At 54.0% G+C, this 19,219-nt stretch overlaps 1 protein-coding gene across 5 annotated transcripts in view; it reads right to left on the bottom strand.

The window, feature by feature from the left end:
• STK24 (serine/threonine kinase 24) overlaps window positions 1-19,219 on the bottom strand; it is a 92,799-nt gene that overhangs the window by 36,101 nt on the left and 37,479 nt on the right. For all 5 annotated transcript variants that reach the window (XR_007921145.2, XM_051850520.2, XM_051850521.2 and 2 more), the window contains exon 2: window positions 17,084-17,314. Coding sequence is in view for 4 of the 5 variants with exons in the window: in XM_051850520.2 (XP_051706480.1) it covers window positions 17,084-17,314 (231 nt within the window). In the remaining variant the exon portion in view is untranslated. The remainder of the gene's footprint in view (window positions 1-17,083; window positions 17,315-19,219) is intronic.

Below are 19,219 nucleotides of genomic sequence, written 5' to 3'. Positions count from 1 at the left end.
GTCAATGGGCAATATGCAATGCATGCCAGAAATAATAACCATAAAACAAACCAAAAAAGATTATCAACCACTCGGCTTTAGCTCTTTGATGAAGATTCAGCCCCAAGAGGCCAGAGGTGACCATCAGGCGAGCTCTGCTGAGAAGGAACAGGCCCTTCAACTGCTCCCAAAGGAAGGGCCTCCTCACCTTGGCAGCACGTGCCACGCACACCGGGCCTGGGTGTCTGGGGTGGCTGAACCTCTCCCCAACCCCATGTCCTCCTTCCTGCCTTTCCACCACCCAGCTCGTCTCTACTTCCTGTGCGATTCTACTCCTGAGTAAACGCTGCTGCATGGACCATGTCTGTTAGCGAGGGTGACTGAGAACTGCAAGTGGACCACAGTGGCTCACGGACACCCAGGGCACCAACATCGGGAGCAGGTCCAGCGAGACTCGGGACCTCGCATGCATGCAGAAGCCACGGAGCTGACTGCCTCCCCTATTCAACCTGGGTGAACCACCAGCAACGCCCGCTCCACACCTGCACGGCTGTAAAAACCCTCCACGGGGGATGACGGGCTCTGAGACACCAGCCGGCCTTGCTGCTCTGTGCACACCCAGCACGCAAGCTCGGGCAATGCCGATCACAACAACTTCTTGTTAGCACTGACAGGATTCCATTAAAGGCACTGGTGCTCGCAATCCATTGTCCTTATTTTGAAGCAGCTGCCTTCATTTATCCAAATGTCTGAGAGTCCTGGGGCTGCATCAACCGCTCAGAGTGTGTTTATCTCAAGGGGAAAAAATCTAATTACCAAGCAGACCCTCACAGTGTAATTAAGACTTGTGATCGCTTACACCGTATCTTAGAACTGTATCAGAAACATCTATATTCTAGAAGAGCATATGGCATAGTTATGTGATGCAGGTACATCAGCTGTGTCTCAACACTGGACAGCCGGGGGTTTAAGTGTGCAGAATGTGTATGCTGAGACGAGAAGGACCAGAAATGTAATAAACATTTATTTTAAATTACAGGCAGCATCAGCCAGATAGCAGCGCTGAATTTCTCTTTGGAGAAGACAATGTCTAGCCTGGTCTGAGTTTTAACTCCATTCATCTTCTCGCTAGAGAAACGTGACAGTGGAGCGGCAGAGTGTCCACAGGGGCTTCCTGCAGTCCCATGAGGACAGCGTCCAGGACAGGACAGGCAGACAGCCCCATCCTCAGAAACACGCAAAGCACATCTTCCACACACAGCCTTTTCGATACTGAGCCTACAGGGGCCCCTTCCCCAACCCCTTCCCCGAAGCACATGGCTGACACTCCACACCAAACACGACTCCGTGGAAAAACGGGTGTGCTCTCCCTCTCCCAGAAGCTGCAGCTGCGCCAGGCCAACCCAGGATGTGGCTGGTGGCTGCACTGCATGCACGGGTCCGTGGGCAGGGGGCCCCAGACCCCAACCCGGCAGGACGATTAACGTGGGTGAGCATACACTACTGCAGGGAACAACACCTGAAGTCAGGAATGGGGCCGGCGCTGTGGCGCAGCGGGTAAAGCCGCCATGTGCAGTGCCGGCATCCCAAGTGGGTGCCGGGTGATCCAGCTCCCTGCTAATGCGCCTGGAAAGCACTGGAGGATGGCCCAAATGTTGGGCCCCTGCACCCATGTGGGAGACCTGGAAAAAGCTCTCGGCTCCTGACTTCAGATAAACCCAGCCCCAGCTGTTGCCGCCATTTGGGGAGCAAACCAACATTTGGAAGCGGGCTCTCTCTCTGCTTCTGCTTCTCTGTAACTCTGCCTTTCAAACAAATAGATACATCGTTGTTTAAAAGAGAGATAAAGACCTGTTACAGCCCTGGCTGAGGTCGCCCAGCAAGGGGACGCACACTGAAGGAACAAAGAAGTCCATGGGGACTGCACCCCCACGTCAAACGCAGGGCCTGTGATAAGCCGGTGCTCCACTTCCCGTGCAGCCTCCTGCTGATGTGCCTAGGAAAGCAGCACAGGAGGGCCCAGGTGCCTGGGGCCCTGCCGCGTGGGAGACCTGGGTAGAGTTCCTGGTGCCCGATTTCAGCCTGGCCCATGTCACAGCCATTTTGAGAGTAAACCCACAGATGGAAGATTTCTCACTGTGTCACTCTCGTTCAAGTCAATAATCTTTGGGGGAGGAGGAAAAAGCGAAACAGAGGGCAGGAGGCTCCTGTGGAGGAAGCGTCCCCAGTGCCCCTGGACCTGCGGTGGGCTGCCGTGCCCCAGGTCTCCCTGCAGCCAGAAACCACAACTCTGCCCCAGCGTCCCTCAGACGACACTTTCCATGTATTCCAGATGGCTCCGCTGGGTGTGCCCTACACACGATCCACACGCCGGCCCCTCTCCAGGAACACTGCGCTGCGTTCCTCCCTCCAAATACAAACCCCATCTCTCAAACACCTGGGCAGACTGCACTGAGCGAGGCTGTGTCTGATCCTGTTGCATGAATTCCCTCTTTTTACAAACTACTTACTGTACTGGCACCACCTAAATAGAATTATAAACCAAAACCCATCCCTTTAGGGAAACCCAGAAATGGCGAAAATACCAATGAGCAGTATGGAAATGGGACAGATGCTGGGGAATCCATTATGTTTAAAATATCCAGCCAGGGGCCGGTGTTGTGGCATAGTGGATAAAGCTGCCGCCTGCAGTACTGGCATCCCAGATGGGCGCCAATTCTAGTCCTGGCTGCTCCACTTCTGATCCAGCTCTCTGCTATGGCCTGGAAAGCAGTAGAAGATGGCCCAAGTCCTTGGGCCCCTGCACCAATGTGGGAGACCCTGAAGAAGCTCCTGGCTCTTGACTTCAGATCACCGCAGCTCTGGCCGTTGCAGCCGACTGGAGAGTGAACCAGTGGATGGAAGACCTGTCTGTCTGTCTCTCTCTCTCTGCCTCTCCTCTAACTCTTTCAAGTAAATAAATAAATCTTTAAAAAAATAATAAAATAAAATGTCCAGCCAAAAACGTAAGAAAGCAAGGCAGAGGGGCACGGCAGCAGAGGAAGGGACAGTGCCACCACTCCCGGGAGCACTCCCTCTGCCAGTATGCAAAGTACTGTGATGGGAGCAGCACTTCCAGAAGCAAGGAGCAGCTCCAGGTTCCGGCACAGAACACGGCACACGGGCCAGGTGGAAGTGCTCCTTGGCCGCGGGCTGGCTCTGCATCCGGCCTTCTGCGTGGGTGTCCTTGCCCATGGCCCAGTCTGCTTCCTCCAAGGCCCGTTTAGGCTCTGCTCAAACGGCAGCAGCCCTACCCACGACTGCACCTGTGCCTCCACCCATCAGAGTGCTCAGGCACGCCGACTGGTGCCATGTTTCAGGGACTGGTTAAAAGGGGGAGGAAGCACTTTCTTCCCATCCCTGGAGCAGAGGTCGGTGGGCGCCAGCACCCACAGGCACTGGCTGAATCCAGATGACGTCTCTGAGGCCATCTCTACCCCGCGCAGACACGGACGAGAATGACTGGGCGAGCCCGTGACCACCAGCCCACCTCAGCAGACACAGCGCCCCCATCCCACTATCTGCAACTCTCCTGAGAAGCAGGTTTTGGGGGTGGTTTTCTGGCTGGGTTCTGAAATCACCAGGGTTGGCTCTCGGACCCAGTTTAGATGTGCAGACACGGACGAAGCCACATCCACTGGTGCAGATCGCTGAGAGACCCACAGTGTGAACGATGTGTAGATAAACGAATCACTTCTGTGCCGGATGTGCCCGATCAACCACTCCTAAGCAGCAGGGAGCCCAAGAACTCAGCCAGAACAGCATGACACAGAGGCGGCTCCTGATGCCGCGGCCCAAGGATGCACGGAAAGGATGAGCCTGGGGACTCCGTGCCCAGCCGCAGCGTGGGTAAAGAACCTAGGGGCTTAGGCCGGCGCCGCGGCTCACTAGGCTAATCCTCCGCCTAGCGGCGCCGGCACACCGGGTTTCTAGTCCCGGTCGGGGCGCCGGATTCTGTCCCGGTTGCCCCTCTTCCAGGCCAGCCCTCTGCTGTGGCCAGGGAGTGCAGTGGAGGATGGCCCAGGTGCTTGGGCCCTGCACCCCATGGGAGACCAGGAAAAGCACCTGGCTCCTGGCTCCTGCCATCGGATCAGCGCGGTGCGCCGGCCGCAGCGCGCCGGCCGCGGCGGCCATTGGAGGGTGAACCAACGGCAAAGGAAGACCTTTCTCTCTGTCTCTCTCTCTCACTGTCCACTCTGCCTGTCAAAAAAAAAAAAAAAAAAAAAGAACCTAGGGGCTCTGCACGAGCCCCACATGACCGGCACTGCTGAGCCCCGCTGGCAAAGTGAGGGCAAGGCTGGGACAGAACGAGACCCTGCAGGTTGGGATGGGGGCCCACGGGGCAATGCCGAGGAAGCAGGAACACAAGGAAGCACACATCCAGGGCTGCAGAGTGGTGTGAGGAGCTGCAGCCACACCTCGTCCACAAGACAGCGTCCTCCCACGGGTCAGGCTCCCCGGACCCCTCCTCCCACCCTCTCCCCATCGCCACAGGGAATGCCCGGGGCGGGGGCATCCCAGACAGCCCTGGGGAGAATGCTCTGGGAGCTGTATTTCCAGACTGTCTGTCCCAGGAAACCATCCGTGACTTCATGTGAACCCTGAACCTGGTTCTCTTGAAAACAGCTCCAACGATGCCTGACGTTCCTCCTGGGTGTGCCCTCAGCGTCTACACATTTCCACGGTGTCTCCCAGCCCCTAGGGAATCTGTCAGGTCATTTACTCAGGCCTGGGGACAGGGCACCTGGATGACAAACGGGAACCTCCAGCTGCCTGAGCGCTGGGGCAGGTGACTGTGAACTTCCCGGGCCAGTTCCGGAGCAGAGCCTGAGAGCTCGGCGTCAGGGTGGGAAGGCAGGGCGGGGCGGTGGGCCACCAGGCCGCCCAACAGCCACATGCCACCAGCACAACAGCTGCTTCCTTTCTCCAGGGGCGAAAGGTTCAAGAGAGAACCACACCCTCCCGAGGGAGGCAGAGGGGATCTTAGAAACACCGCGAGACGGATTTCAAGGAAAAATGACAAGGAGACTCTGGGTCACAGGACGCTCATCAGAAGCGCTCCGGCTGTTTGCTTTGAACTACTGCAGGTTTCCTCAGTAACCAGATGCACGCAACTCCTCAGGGCTTATTTTCTCTCAAACCCCCATAACACTCAGAAAACCGACTGAAAAATCCCTCTGTTTGGAACATTAACGTGCTACGTAACTGCCTTTCATTTACCACTTCACGGCCCTTTCTCATTTCATTGACTTTCACAACACAAACATTTTAAGGAAGACTTTCCAAATACAGCTGTCACCAGGCTCTGCCACCCGTGTTCACCCACACGCTCATGCTGCCCAAGGGCACTCCGAGCTGCTCTCAGAGGGCGGCTACACCACGGGTTTGCCATCAAAATTCACCACTAACCGGGCAGGCGCCACAGGTATAACGTTTTAAGAAATGCTGCCTCTTACCCCTCCCTGGGCGCACTCAAAGCCCTGAGAAGGTTTTCGGACACCTGCTGAGCCCAATGTGAACAAACTCAACACAGTCAGCAAGGAGCTACTTGGGGCTCCCAGAGGGACTCTGCCACCCTGGGGCGAGCCCCAGCAGCTCAGCTGAGACCCATCCTCCCACACCTCGCCTGCTGCTGCCCAGTCATGGAGCCGGGCCAGGACAGGATGGAGGCAGTGCTCCGACAGGGGCTGGGCAGGCCCGACACGAGACTCAACAAGCGGAGCGCCCGTGTTTCCATCCCTCACCCGGGCCCACCTTCTCTCACAACAGCCAGTGAGTGGAACACGCACCTCCTGTCTAGAGCCAACATGCCCGTTCACATCGTTGCTGAAACTCTGAAACGCGGATACAAGAAAGCAAGCGAACCACAGCAGAGGGTTCCAGCAATATTGGTGCCATGTTATTCACACCTCTCGTGTGGTTGCAGACTCTGGAGTCTCTAATTAACCACAGTGACTAAAAGCAGCTGAGTTTTCAGGAACCCAAGGAGGGTGGCTGCACAGCCTCTCCACAGGGGCCCTGAGCTGTCTGCCACATGGAATGTGCTGGAAACCTCCAACACCTCCTCTCCACGGCCAGCAAGGGCTGGAACAGAGAAGAGGGACAGTGAGAGAACCAGGACTGAGGCGGCTGTACCCCACTCTGTCACTCTCAGGACACGGGTGCTTCCAAGAGAAGGTTTACTCTAGGAGCAAAACCGTACTGTCTGATCAATAAGCTAACGCGAGTCAGCTGCATGGGCGGAGGTGCCGGGAAGGGCCAGCGAGACTCCTGACCTGCACAGAGCCTGGCACGAGCCGCTCGCCCAGCTCCAGCCCGGCTGTCCTAGTGGCTCCCGCAGCTCACATCCTTGTGAACACATTTCCTGCTCCCTCCCTCCAGAACCTCAGCTCTGGCCCAGGCTGTGGAGCCTGGGCTCCTCCCAGTGTCCCTTATGCCTACCGAGGGCTTGGGGGTCTTTTCTGCAAGCTCTTGCCCCCTCAGGCCACTCCAGCAAGTTGGAAACGCCAAGCGACTGATCTAGAGGCTCCCAGCTCCATGTCCTCTGCCCTGACCTTCCAGCCTGGCCAGTGCTCCCAGGCACAACTCTGCTGGACACGGAGTATACATTCAAGGTGAGGACCCCTGGTGTGACTACAGGACGCACTCAGGGTGACGCCCCCTGGTGTGACTACAGGACACACTCAGGGTGATGACCCCTGGTGTGACTACAGGACGCACTCAGGGTGACGCCTCCTGGTGTGACTACAGGACACACTCAGGGTGATGACCCCTGGTGTGACTACAGGACGCACTCAGGACACTCCCTGGTGTGACTACAGGACACACTCAGGGTGACACCCCCTGGTGTGACTACAGGATGCACTCAGGGTGACGTCCCCTGGTGTGACTACAGGACACACTCAGGGTGATGACCCCTGGTGTGACTACAGGACGCACTCAGGGTGATGACCCCTGGTGTGACTATAGTACGCACCTAGGGTGACACCCCTGCCATTTAGGGAGTGAACCAGCAGACAGAAGACCTCCCCCTCTCTCTGTAACTCTACCTTTCAAATAAATAAACCAAATTTAAAAAAAAAAAAAAAAGAAAGTAAACAGGGGCAGAAATCTGATTAAAGCCAGAAAAAGTAGGGCCAGCGATGTGGAGCAAAGTGTTAGGCTAACACCTGTGGCACCAGCAGCAGCCTATTTTGGAAGCGCTGCCCTGAGTCCTGGCTGCTCCACTTCCAATCCAGCTCTCTGCTAACGTGCCTGGGAAAGGAGAGGAAGATGGCCCAAGTGCTCAGGACCCTGCCACCCATGTCGGAGACTGAGATCAAGTTTCTGGCTGTGGGCTTCAGACTGGCCCAGCCTCAGCCACTGCATCCGTTTGGGGAGTGAACCAGTGGATGGAAGATCACTCTCCCTCTCTCCCCCACCCCCGGCCTTTCAAATAAGTAAAATAAATCTTAAACAAATGAAATCTTTAAAAGTAAAAAAAAAATTACAAACACAGAAAAAGTACAACAAACTCAGCACATCACCAAATCAAGAAGCGAGGCAGGAATGAAACGCACTTCCTGGCGCTGGGCTCAGGGCCTCCCGCCACCACGTGAACGTGCGGTCTGCACGGCTGCCTGTCACTGAAGCCGCCGCAGCCTGCAGTCCTCTCAGAGGGTGAACCGCGCGGGGATCGCCAGGACATGGCAGACCCTGGAAGAACTGGGAGGAACCTTCCAACATAGTCTACACGAGTGACAGCCCCACAAGAGTGCCGCACCCAAGCGGACCGCAGACTCCCAACGCCAAGGTGAAGTGTGAGTGGAAGGCCAGACAACGCTCAACATTTTCATGCTCTTTTAAAACTCACACAAGCTTTCACAGGGCGCCCCCACCTGGCCCACACGGCCACCGGCAGGACCGGGCAGGACTCCTTCCACACCGCAGCCCCACGCCCCTCCTCACCAGCAGCATGAGCTGCCGAGGGAGCACGGAGGACCACTCTTGGCTCAATCCACTTCCTCACCAGCCATGCTCCAGTCCAAAGGGTTTTTACTTTTCCATGGGAAAACTGAAAGTTCACCAGCAGCAGATTTCTCCAAGGACACAGTTAAAATTTCTCTTCAGCCCACACCTAAGCTCTTAAAGAAAACAGTAACACCAGGACAACTCACCAGGACACACAGCATTCCTTTCCACACCCACTCCCCTGACAGGAAGGCGAGACCGCGGCCAGAACAGATGCTCTGCCAACGCCCAGCCGTGCCGGTGCAGCCCGTCTCCCCGGCAGCTCTGCTCTGGGGAAACGCAGGGCTAACCAGACAGCAGCGAGCAGCAGCCCGGCCGACACCACCCCACCTACCGCAAGCAGAAGGCTCCAACGGCAACAGAGGCTCATGGTGGCCACAATGTATCCCAATGCGCCAGGAGGGACAGAGCAAGCCACCAGGAGTCCCCCAGAGGACAAGACCACTGTCTTGGGAATTCCTGTCCTCAACCAGGAGCAGACAACCAGAGCTTTCTGTCTCCGCTCGCTTCTAAGCTCAGGAAGGTGAGCAGGGCTGACCTTGGCCTAGCTGGAGCCAGGAGGGCACCTTTTAGCGCCTGTGGAGGTAGCACGGGACTGGAGAGGAAGATGTGCCTGTCTGGGTGACACTGACGGAGCAGCCACCTCTCTGAGGGAGAGGGAGACACCAAAGAGAATTTAAAGGACTGTTTCTAACGGAAGTTCTGACCGCGGGCCGGCATCAGTCCCTGCAAGGCAAGAAAGTACTGTGCCTTTTGCACTTGGCGTGGCTATGCCCCTTCTTCTAGGGATGAGTCTGCCTGTCTCTGAAGGGGGCTTCAACTGACAAAAAGAACAGTGTCCAGAAATAGGTCCCCCGAGGAATAAAGGAGCCAAGAGAAAGGCTCCCACTGCATCCTGACGTAGGAAGCCAGCTAATGGCATTTCCTCAACGAAGAGCCCTCTGTCCAGTGCAGCTTTTTTTTTTTTTTTTTTACATGCAGAGTTAGAGAGAGAGAGAGAGAGAGAGAGAGAGACAGAGAGGAAGGTCTTCCTTTTCCATTGGTTCACCCCCCAAATGGCCACTACAGCTGGTGCGCTGCGCAGATCCGAAGCCAGGAGCCAGGTACTTCCTCCTGGTCTCCCATGCGGGTGCAGGGCCCAAGGACGTGGGCCATCCTCTACTGCCTTACCGGGCCACAGCAGAGAGCTGGACTGGAAGAGGAGCAACCAAGACAGAATCCAGTGCCCCAACCGAGACTAGAACCCGAGTGCTGGCGCCACAGGCGGAGGATTAGCCAAGTGAGCCGCGGCGCCAGCCCCTAGAAGACGTAGGTTTTTAAACAACCTATGTCTTCTACCAAACAGTTCCAAAGAAGCTGACACCCTCTCCTCACCCTGATTCATCAACAGCAACCCCCAAATCTTCCCCAACCTGTGGCAGCCCTGTCCCAAAGCTCAAGAAAAGGCCTGCAGGCAGTGCAAGCCGGAGGAGAGCACACCCAGCCGCAGCACTGGACCAGAAGCCAACCTCAGCCCAGTCAACCGGACAGAACAAAACTCTAGTAACTAAGCTGAGTGTCTAACCCAGGGGAACGCTGCTCTGTGTGCCTAACAGGTGAGGTCCGCTTCTTCAGGCCCCTCTGTGTGCGCTAAGCCAACAGCCCCCAACCAACCGCACACCTAGAAAACCCATCTGTAAACATCCCATGATGCATCACTTCATGTCCTTTTCTGAAATACGCGCTTTTCCTCAGACTCAGACTGCCTGCGGGCGTCTGATCCTTGCCTCTGCGGCTGCAGGAATTACAGAAATCTGTTTAGAGGTCCCTGTGCATCACACAAAGGAGGAGGACCAAAGAATGCACCCAGCAGAGTGCTGTGAGGCTACGTATCTCTGGGTAAAGGCTGGGCTCAAATACCTGTTCCAGAGTCACTCACAGAGTAACTTCTCGACCACCACAGCACAGGCAAGAGGACTCCCAAGAACACCCACTCCAGGCCTCCGGGTTTTCACTACACAAAATCCTCCCAGATTCTGGTCTCAGCTGTCCCACGAGAGCCAGTGCTCCCTAGGGAGCACTGGGGGGCAGGCCCCCAGCACAAGCCATCAGGAAGGGAAAGCACGTCTAGGGAGTAACTGGAACAGCTGCGAAGAGAAGGCAATCATGGGGCTGTTTTCTAGGCAAAGAGAGACCATCCCCAGAAGAGGAACACAGCATTTCCAAGATCAAAGCCAAAACGAACGTATCAGACACCACTGGATTGCACGTTTTACAAAAATACATGACTTACAGCTCAATATTATGTGTCCTTAAAAGAGAGAGACAGAGAGAAATGCCCTGCTACCCCCCCCCCAAAAAAAAAAAAAAAAAAAAAAAACTCTGGGCGGTGGGAGTGTGAACTCTTTAGGCTGCTCTGAACCACCACACAGCAGCATTAGCTGTAGGGAGGAACTCCCTCCCCAGAGAGGGGCGCCCCGAGCCCCACACAGCAACAGTCAGAGTCGTATGAGAAGATCCGTACAATCTAAGCCAACAGGGCTACACTCGCACACCACTGCCCACCTGCTAAATGGCTAACACAAAACATACTGACAATGCCCAGTGCTGGTGAGAACAGTGACCACAGCCACCCTGGGAAGCTGGCAGGCAGACACTTACCAGAGGGCTCAGCGATCCTGCTTGCAGGTGCTCCTGCTAGAGAGACACAGACCTGGCGTGCATATGGAAATGCTATAGGAACATCTACAGAACCATGATCGGAACTGTCAAATTCTGGAAATAACCCAGTGTTCAGTAAGTCAACCTGGTACACCCGTCCAGCAGTCCAAAGAGCACGCCCCTCCACCATAAATAACAATCTGACTCATGCAGGCACGTGGGCATGGAGTCCCACACGCATCACGACACCCGCAAGGAGCTGCAGACAAAAGTCTGCACACTGTGATTCCAGGGTGGGGGCTTCTTGGGAATTCTGCAGGATGCTGGACTTGGTCTGGATCCTATGTGTAGTACTACTTGTAACAATCTACACATATCTTAAAAACATAAAACTGGCCACTCAAAGACGACTTTCACTGTGTATAAATTTTAACAAATATTATGTAGTAGTGAAAAAATAAACCCACACACAGTACAAAGAACAATGCTGGATCTATTGTGGACACAAACACACATTGAAACAGAAGGATCTTCCATAGATGGATGATGATGTCATGAACAGCAACACTCTCATCTTTCTCTTGCAACGAGAAAGAGACCAACAGTTGATTTAACACAGTTAAAACAGGTCATTTTGTGGGCTAAGAACTCAGTCTAAGGCTCAGAGGCATTTCAGTGGGATCTCTGCTTTCACAGAACAGCACACCACTCTTAATTTTTTAAAAAGTAACAAAAACCCTAGCACACACAAGGGAAAAGAAAGCCAAGGTATCAGTACCTCATTTGCTCTCTCATTCATTAACATGCCCCTAAGTCCAAGTTCAAAGCTGAAAACCAGGTGATTAGTTCTGACGTTGTCATCAAGTGTTTGCTAGAAAACATACAAATGTCAGCTGGGTGAGGTCTCCAGATCACTGCTCCACTCCAGGCATCAGAAACCGTCTGTGGCGGCCAATGCTGCAGCACAGCGGGTAAAGCCGCCAGCATCCCATGTGAGCACCGGTTAGGTTCAAGTCCCAACTGCTCTAATTCTGATCCAGCTCCCTGCTAATGCGCCTGGGAAAGCAGCAGCAGACGTCCCAAGTCCTTGAGCTCCTGGCTTTGGACTGGCCCAGCCCTGGCTGTTTTTGGACACTGGGGAGAGAACCAGCAGATGGAAAACCTCTCTTTCTCTGTCCCTCCCTCTCCAACTATGCCATTAAAATAACTAAAAATAAGTCTTTTTAAAAATATCTGTGGAGTATAATTTTTGTAGCAAGAACCCAAATAGTGACGGCGCTCAGGGAGGGGCTGCCTCTCCAGGCACAGCACAGACCACACTGCTTCCTACTAGTGCACAGTGTGGAGTTCCGAACCAGCCCCAGAACAGAGTCGCAGCTGCTCTGCACGCCAACAATCCCTGCTGCACACACCAGAACACAGGCAACCAGGAGACGCCTCCGCTTTCCCAGCCAGTGTGCCAGGGGCTGCAGGGGCCCGAGCACTGCAAACAAGCTTTGAGCCTGGGCACATCCTGCTTACAATGCTCACCGAGCTGACACAAACCGTAACGGGCATGACTGTGGGCTCAGACATTCTCCGTCCAAAATACCCTCTGGGATATTCCCAGAATCCCAAATGTTATCCTTAGCAATCACATTAGTTACACCAAGCTTCCAGGACTCAGCTGCAGACACAGCACTGCTGACCCACGGGAGGGGCAGTTCTCAGCTGCAGCCACCCTGTGCCTGGGACATCCCTGGCCCACCCACTGGATGCCAGCAGCACCCACCCCCACACCCAGGCAGGGACACTCAAACCCTCAATGAGAGAAGGTACAGGTGGGGTGGCCAGCACTGGATGTAGGGGGTCTTCTCTCTCTCTGCTAAACCACCGCCCAAGGCCCTCCTCTCTCTGTGGCACAGCTCCCACTTTCTTCTCTGGCCCTTTAAATTGGGCCTTGTGATTCCAGTTCAAATGAAGTACAAACCACCTCTCCATATGCACAGTATTAAAACAGCATCTTATTTCCCCTACCCCAATGGAAAGAACTGCTGAAACCGTCTGGAAGGACAAAGAGCACAAATGAGAGAGAAACTATGCTTTCTAAGAACTTCAGGCACAGCGAAGTCCAGACACAGCAGGCACAGATGTGAACTGAAATGTTTTCATTGTGGCATAGCATGTTAAGCCACAGCCTGAAACTCCGGCATCCCATATGAGCACCAGTTCAAGTCTCAGTTGCTCCACTTCCAAACCAGTTCCCTGATAGCACACCTTGGAAAGCAGTGGAAGATGGACCAAGTGCCTGGGCCCCAGCCACCCATGTGGGAGACCCGGATGGAGTTCCAGGCTCCTGGCTTTGGCCTGGCCCAGCCCCAGCTATTGCAGGCCTTTGGGGGAATGAACTGACAAACAGAAGATCTCTTTTTCTGCCTCTTCCCCTCTTCCTCTCTCTGTAACTGTCAAATAAATAACATCTTTTTAAAAAAGATTTTATTTTATTTGAAAGGCACAGTTAGAGAGAGAAAGAGAGAGATCTTCCACTCACTGGTTTACTCCCCAAATGGCTACAATAGCTGGGGCTGGGCCAGGTCAAAGCCAGGAACCTGGAACTTCATCCGGGTCTCCCACGTGGGTGGTGGGGGCCCAAGCACTTGGGCCATGTTCTGTTGCTTTCCCAGGCCCATCAGCAGAGAGCTGGATCAGAAGTGGACCATCCAGGACTCAAACTGGTGTCCATACTGGATGTGGGCACCACAGACAATGGCTTCGTTCACTATGCCACTGCACCAGCCCCAAATAAAATCTTAAAAAAAAAAAAAAAAAAAAAAAATACATGGGGCCAACGCTGTGGCTCAGTAGGTTAAGCCACTGCCTGCCATGCCAGCATCCCATTTGGGCACTGGTTCGAGTCCCAGCTGCTTCACTTCAGATCCAGCTCCCTGCCAAGGTGCCTGGGAAAGCAACAGAGGATGGCTCCCTGTCCTCGGCTTGGGAGACCTGGAAGAAGCTCCTGGCTCACAGCTTCAGTCTGGGCCGGCACTAGTCATCCGTAGCCATTTGGGGAGTGAACAGGCAGGTGGAAAATGTCTCTCTCTCTCTCTCTCTCTCTGCCTCTGCTTCTCCTTCTCTGTAACTCAGTTAACTATGCCTTTCAAATAAATTAAAAAATATTTTTTAAAAAGGGGGGTGTGGCAGAAACCACATTGGGCACAATCATTTCCAACGCCTGGTCAAAGTTCCATTTGTCTAACCAGTCAATGTAATGTGTCTTACTTGGCAACTAGAACCGTGCTGACTTTAACTTCTTGAGCCTAGCAGGACAATGAAGAGCAGCCTGTGCCCCACCAAAGGGAAGAGGGTTACCCTGAGGGCCAAGGAACCTCAGGAAACAACAGCGCACAAGCACTCAGGCCTGGCTCCCCGCCCTGCACCCTGCACTGCCACATCACCAAAAGCTGTGCAGTAAGGGCAATGGGTCAGCCAAGTAAGACAGAGACTGCTTCCCGTGGTTTGAGAAATCGAGGGCAGCTACTCCTGGCAGTGCTGTAGCATTTGTACTTCCTCAAGGACAACGTGACCTGCCCAGGAAAACACAGAACTTCACCATCCATCGCAACTGCAGGCAGGCAGTGGCAAAATCAAGCCCGCGGGACTCCACTTCCTCACGGAGAGTGAAGACCGGCCAGCTGTGCACCAGGCCCTGCCCTCCACCCAGGACACTCCCCACCCCAAGCTGGGCGCCGCCCTGTGACCAAGTTCTGGCTTCGAGGGCGTGGGCAGAAACCACAGGATCTGTTCTAGGATGGGCGCACGAAGCCTCCCCACACGTGAGCCTGCACTCCCCTCACACTGACGGAAGGTCTTCAAACAGGGCCGCGGGAGCCTGGGTTCTCAAGTGAGCTCTGCTTGGAGGAATCCCATCAGTGTGCGAGAGGCTGGATTCCATCCCATCTTAGTCATGATAAACACAGGAGGTTTATTACAGCAGCGGGCACTGCATGAACAAACTTCACCAGGCGACCCGAGGTCAAGGCCAAGTGGATCTGGAACCTCATGTTCTAGAATCGGTGACTCAGATGAGAACAGGACACACGGATGGAATCTCCAGTTAGACAGGGTGGAGGTAACACTGTGCGTGGCCACAAGGAAGCAGTCTATGCAGCACGCAGCAACAAGTCTGCTGAGGAGCTGCAGCTGAAGAGGCTGTGAACCACTGACAGCTGGCCCACGTCACCAAACCCTGTGGGGACCTCTCCTTCGCCTAGAATCACCATTCCTAGTAAAATAACCCCAGCAGCACGGCACACAAACCCAACTCGGAATTCACTGAAACGCTGGTGACGCAATCATTTCACAGGGGACACTGACACAATGGACGGGGTCCAAGTTAAGGTTCTTTAGCTGACTTCTTGTTCCGCACAGCACTTGAACAGCGAGCAACCTTGGCCTTCCCTGGGGAAGTGCTTCTGCCCGGCCCCGAGAAGTAGCAAGCGGACTTACTCTAGTCGCTGGCACCCTCCTCCTCCCTGCAGGCAGGGTTTCCTGGCTTGGCCTCACTGTGTGCCTTCACTGCCAGCTCCCCCATCACAGGACGAGGTACGAACAAATCCAAGCAGTTAAGAAAGGAATAATTCAGCACCCACCAGACGGCAGGTACCTCCGCACACCTGACCCCATTTCGTCTTTGCAACAATGACGTATTTATACCATAATTTCCCACCTGACACAGAAGGAAGTGGGAAAGTGTAAGATACAAGCGCACCAGCAGCACATCCAGGTCCAGGGTCACCTGACTCCAAGGTCACCTGACTCCAAAACTCACTCCTTCCGCTTCAGGATGATGCATTTGACACTATGACGCACTGCCACTGTCCATACCATGGGAAAAATGGGGCACTCAAAAGGGTTCTCAAAACGCCCATCTTCAACTTACACCCTACCGCCCTTCTACAAGACCAACACCTGCACTGACCTGCAGACATCACAGCAAGGTGCAAGCTGTAACTTAGGAATTCAGGGAACAGACTCAGGAGAGGGGGAGGCCTGCTCTTAACTTACCCATGGCCACTGCTGCCCTCTTGGTCGTTTCTAACTACTAGGATTTGGGATCCACAAGAACTGTTGCAGTCTGCTTTTTCACCAATTTTTTTTTAAGATTTATTTTATTTATTTGAAAGACAGAGTTACAGAAAGATGTAGAGACAGAGAGGTGTCTTCCATCCGCTGGTTCACTCCCCAGATGGCCGTAACAGCTGGAGCTGAGCCGATCCAAAGCCAGGAACAGGAGCATCTTCCAGGTCTCCCACGTGGGTGCAGGGGCCCAAGGACCTGAGCCATCCTCCGCCGCCCTCCCAAACACATCAGCAGGGTGCTGGACTGGAAGTGGAGCAGACAAGACTCGAACCGGCATCCATATGGGAGGCCGGCACTTTAACCCACTGTGCCACAGCGCCAGCTCCACCAATTCTTAAAATTTCCAAAACCCCATGGGAACAGACATCACATCTGTAAGTTCTGGGAAGCCAGCCCCTATTAAGGAAGTTGAAATGTAAGAGATCCTCTCTAGTTTTCTTAGTGGTAGGACAGGATCACTCTACACACCTAAAATGCCAAAAACGGTTTCATGCAGGATGAGAAAGCCATCTGTAACAACGGAGTAATGGGCGGGAGTTAGGCCTGGCAGTTAAGACAGCAAACAGGAAACCTGAATCACCTGGCAGAGTACCAGTTCCTGACTCCAGCTCCTTGCTAACAGAAGCCCTGGGAGGCAGCAGGTAATGATTCTAGCAGTTGGGTTCCTGCTGCCCACATGGGAGACTTCAACGAGCTCCTGACTCCCAGCCCAGCCACAGCCATGTGGGCACTGAAGGAATGAACCAACAGACAGGAGCTCTCTGTTTTAGCGCATCTGTGCCCCCCAAATTAAAAACAAAAAGCACATTAAAAAAAAAAAAAAAAACTGAGTGCTGAGTAAAGGTCAAGGTCAAGGTCAAGGGTACTTCGTGGAGCTGCGTTTCACTGCAACCACTATTGTACTGAAGTGACTGCTTCTTGAAAACATGTGGCTAAACTAATCAATTGTCAGCAGCAATTTTTAAAAAGAACATCAAATTAAACCACAGTTGATGGCTTTTACTGCCAATCATAAGCCATCTGAATATCACATATTATTATTATTATGACTTAATAAGAACTGTTGCTGACAACCAAGTCCCACTCAGAAATGCCTTCGTGTGTGAAACAGAACTGCAACATCAAACACTTGAAACATGCTCCCTTAGGTGACGTGTGAGATGACAGGACCAGCAAAGCCAGCATTTCTCCCTCCTCCAATAACCTGAACGCTGTAACGAGTCCTTTACGGCGCCGCTCAGGGCTCGGGGCTCGGTCCAGCACTGCGTCACGGAAAACGCGTTATTTTTAAGCCTACCTTCAGATAGGACCCGTAGTACTTGGTTACGTAGGGACTGTCGCACTGACTCAGCACGGTGATTTCTTGCTGGATGTCCTCTATCTCATCCTCTGCTTCTTCCAGATCAATGATTTTGATGGCAACTACTTTCTGAGTCCGATTGTCAATGCCCTTGAACACTTCGCCAAAGGAGCCCTTCCCGATTTTCTCGAGTTTTGTGAAAAGCTCTTCTGGATCCGCTTTCAGATTCTGCAGAAAAGAAAAGAAGGGGAATTTAACACTTCCCAGCGTCACGACAGTTCTTCCATGTCATCAGCAGCGTTACAAACGCCACAGACCAGTCCCCCAGGACTGACGTGGCTCCTGGGTCAAGGACCGGGCTGGCTGTGAGCACTGTCCTTCAGCTCAGGAGTGAGGTTCCCAGGTCTCGCAGCCTGTGTGGATTAGACAACTACACGCAGCATGTGTGCAGCAAGAACCATCACCCAGCTAGATTAGAAAAGCTGGAAAAGGCTCCAGCGGCTGTATAATGAAAGTAATTAAAAATCTAAATGCTTATTTGAACAGGTTAGAATAGATATATTAGCTTATTAAAAATGCACCCTTCTCGCCAGTGCCGCGGCTCACTAGGCTAATGCTCCACCTGCGGCGCCGGCACACCGGGTTCTAATCCCAGTTGGGGCACCGGATTCTGTCCCGGTCGCTCCTCTTCCAGTCCAGCTCTCTGCTGTGGCCCAGGAAGGCAGTGGAGGATGGCCCAGGTCCTTGGGCCCTGCACCCACATGGGAGACCAGGAGGAAGCACCCGGCTCCTGCCTTCGGATTGGCGCAGCGCGCCGGCCACAGCACACCAGCCGTAGCAGCCACTTGGGTAGTGAACCAACAGAAAAAGGAAGACCTTTCTCTCTGTCTCTAACTCTGCCTGTAAAAAAAAAAAAAAAAAAAAAAAAAAAAAAAAACCAAACACCCTTCTCTCAAACAGAAAGTGCACTTTGCTCGCCCACCTTATGCCCAAATTTTCCTAAATTCAAATGGATATTTACTAAGCCATGGCTGGTTGTCACATGTGACAGGGAACGTGCATCCTACTGCTTCACAGCAGGCCACGCTTTCATGCTCACTAGATAAGCCCCAGGCCTTCACTTACATCCCAGCTCCCAGCTCTGCAACACCGCCCCCATCAGACCCCAGAAAACAGCAGCAGGCTGCCGTTCCGTCACATAAATGCCGCGCCCTTGAAACAGCTCCTGAAGGCTCTTCGCCGGGAACCTGATTAGTCGCATGCACACCTGTCTACACCTGTGGTACTCACTGCCAAGGACCCCAACACACCTGTCCGATTCATTCCCAAGGACCCCAACCAGCCGTGAGGACTCAAGCACCCATCCTGACCTCTGCACAGTGGGAGGGGCTACTTGTCACCAAGCTGAGGCTGGGCCCTAGGATGCCACCCATCTCTGCACAAGGAAGTGCCCAACCCAAAATGCCAACAGCACCAGGGACCAGTGCCAACCCAGAACCCCCAGAGCAAGGAGAGCTCAGGGCCACCAATCCTGATGCGTCTGTCCTCAATAACACGCACAGGGAAGAGGATGCCGGGCCAACCCTCCGAAGTCTCTTATTCCTTCAAAGAAACTGAAATAAAAAGGAGCAAGAAGGGAGAAAGAGAACCAGGAGGAGGAGAAGAGCGCAGGGCCAGGAGAGGCGCCATCCCTGTAGCACTGACCCGAGTGAGGCAGACACAGCACCCTGGCAACCCCCAAGGCTGTGTGTGCGACACGGGTAAGCCCTCTCTGGCTCTCGCAGGTGGAACACCCTGAAGGCTAAGACAGCTGCTCCACCGGGGCTGCTGGAAGCCGGGGGTCCACCGCTCATGGACGGCCCTGCTGCAGGCCCACACGCCCCTGTGGACACGATGCACAAGCCGCCCTGCCCACGTTCAGGCCAGACTCCCAAAACCCCCCACCCACCTTAGCAAACACATGCAGGGAGGGGCTGCATCTCCCCAGGTAAAACGCACCTGGGGTTACCCAGAAGAAAGAGCAGGTGACAGACTGTCGCTCAGAGCTCTGCTCACAGGAAGGGCACGGCCCCTACAACCCACGGCCTCACGGGCTGCCGGGGGCCACGAGGATGCCAGTTCCAGCCTTGGCTC

The sequence above is a fragment of the Oryctolagus cuniculus genome, chromosome 9, assembly GCF_964237555.1.
Source record: "Oryctolagus cuniculus chromosome 9, mOryCun1.1, whole genome shotgun sequence".
Lineage (NCBI taxonomy): Eukaryota > Metazoa > Chordata > Mammalia > Lagomorpha > Leporidae > Oryctolagus > Oryctolagus cuniculus.
Note: the sequence above shows the minus strand (reverse complement) of the source record. Positions and strands in the feature narration are given on the sequence as shown.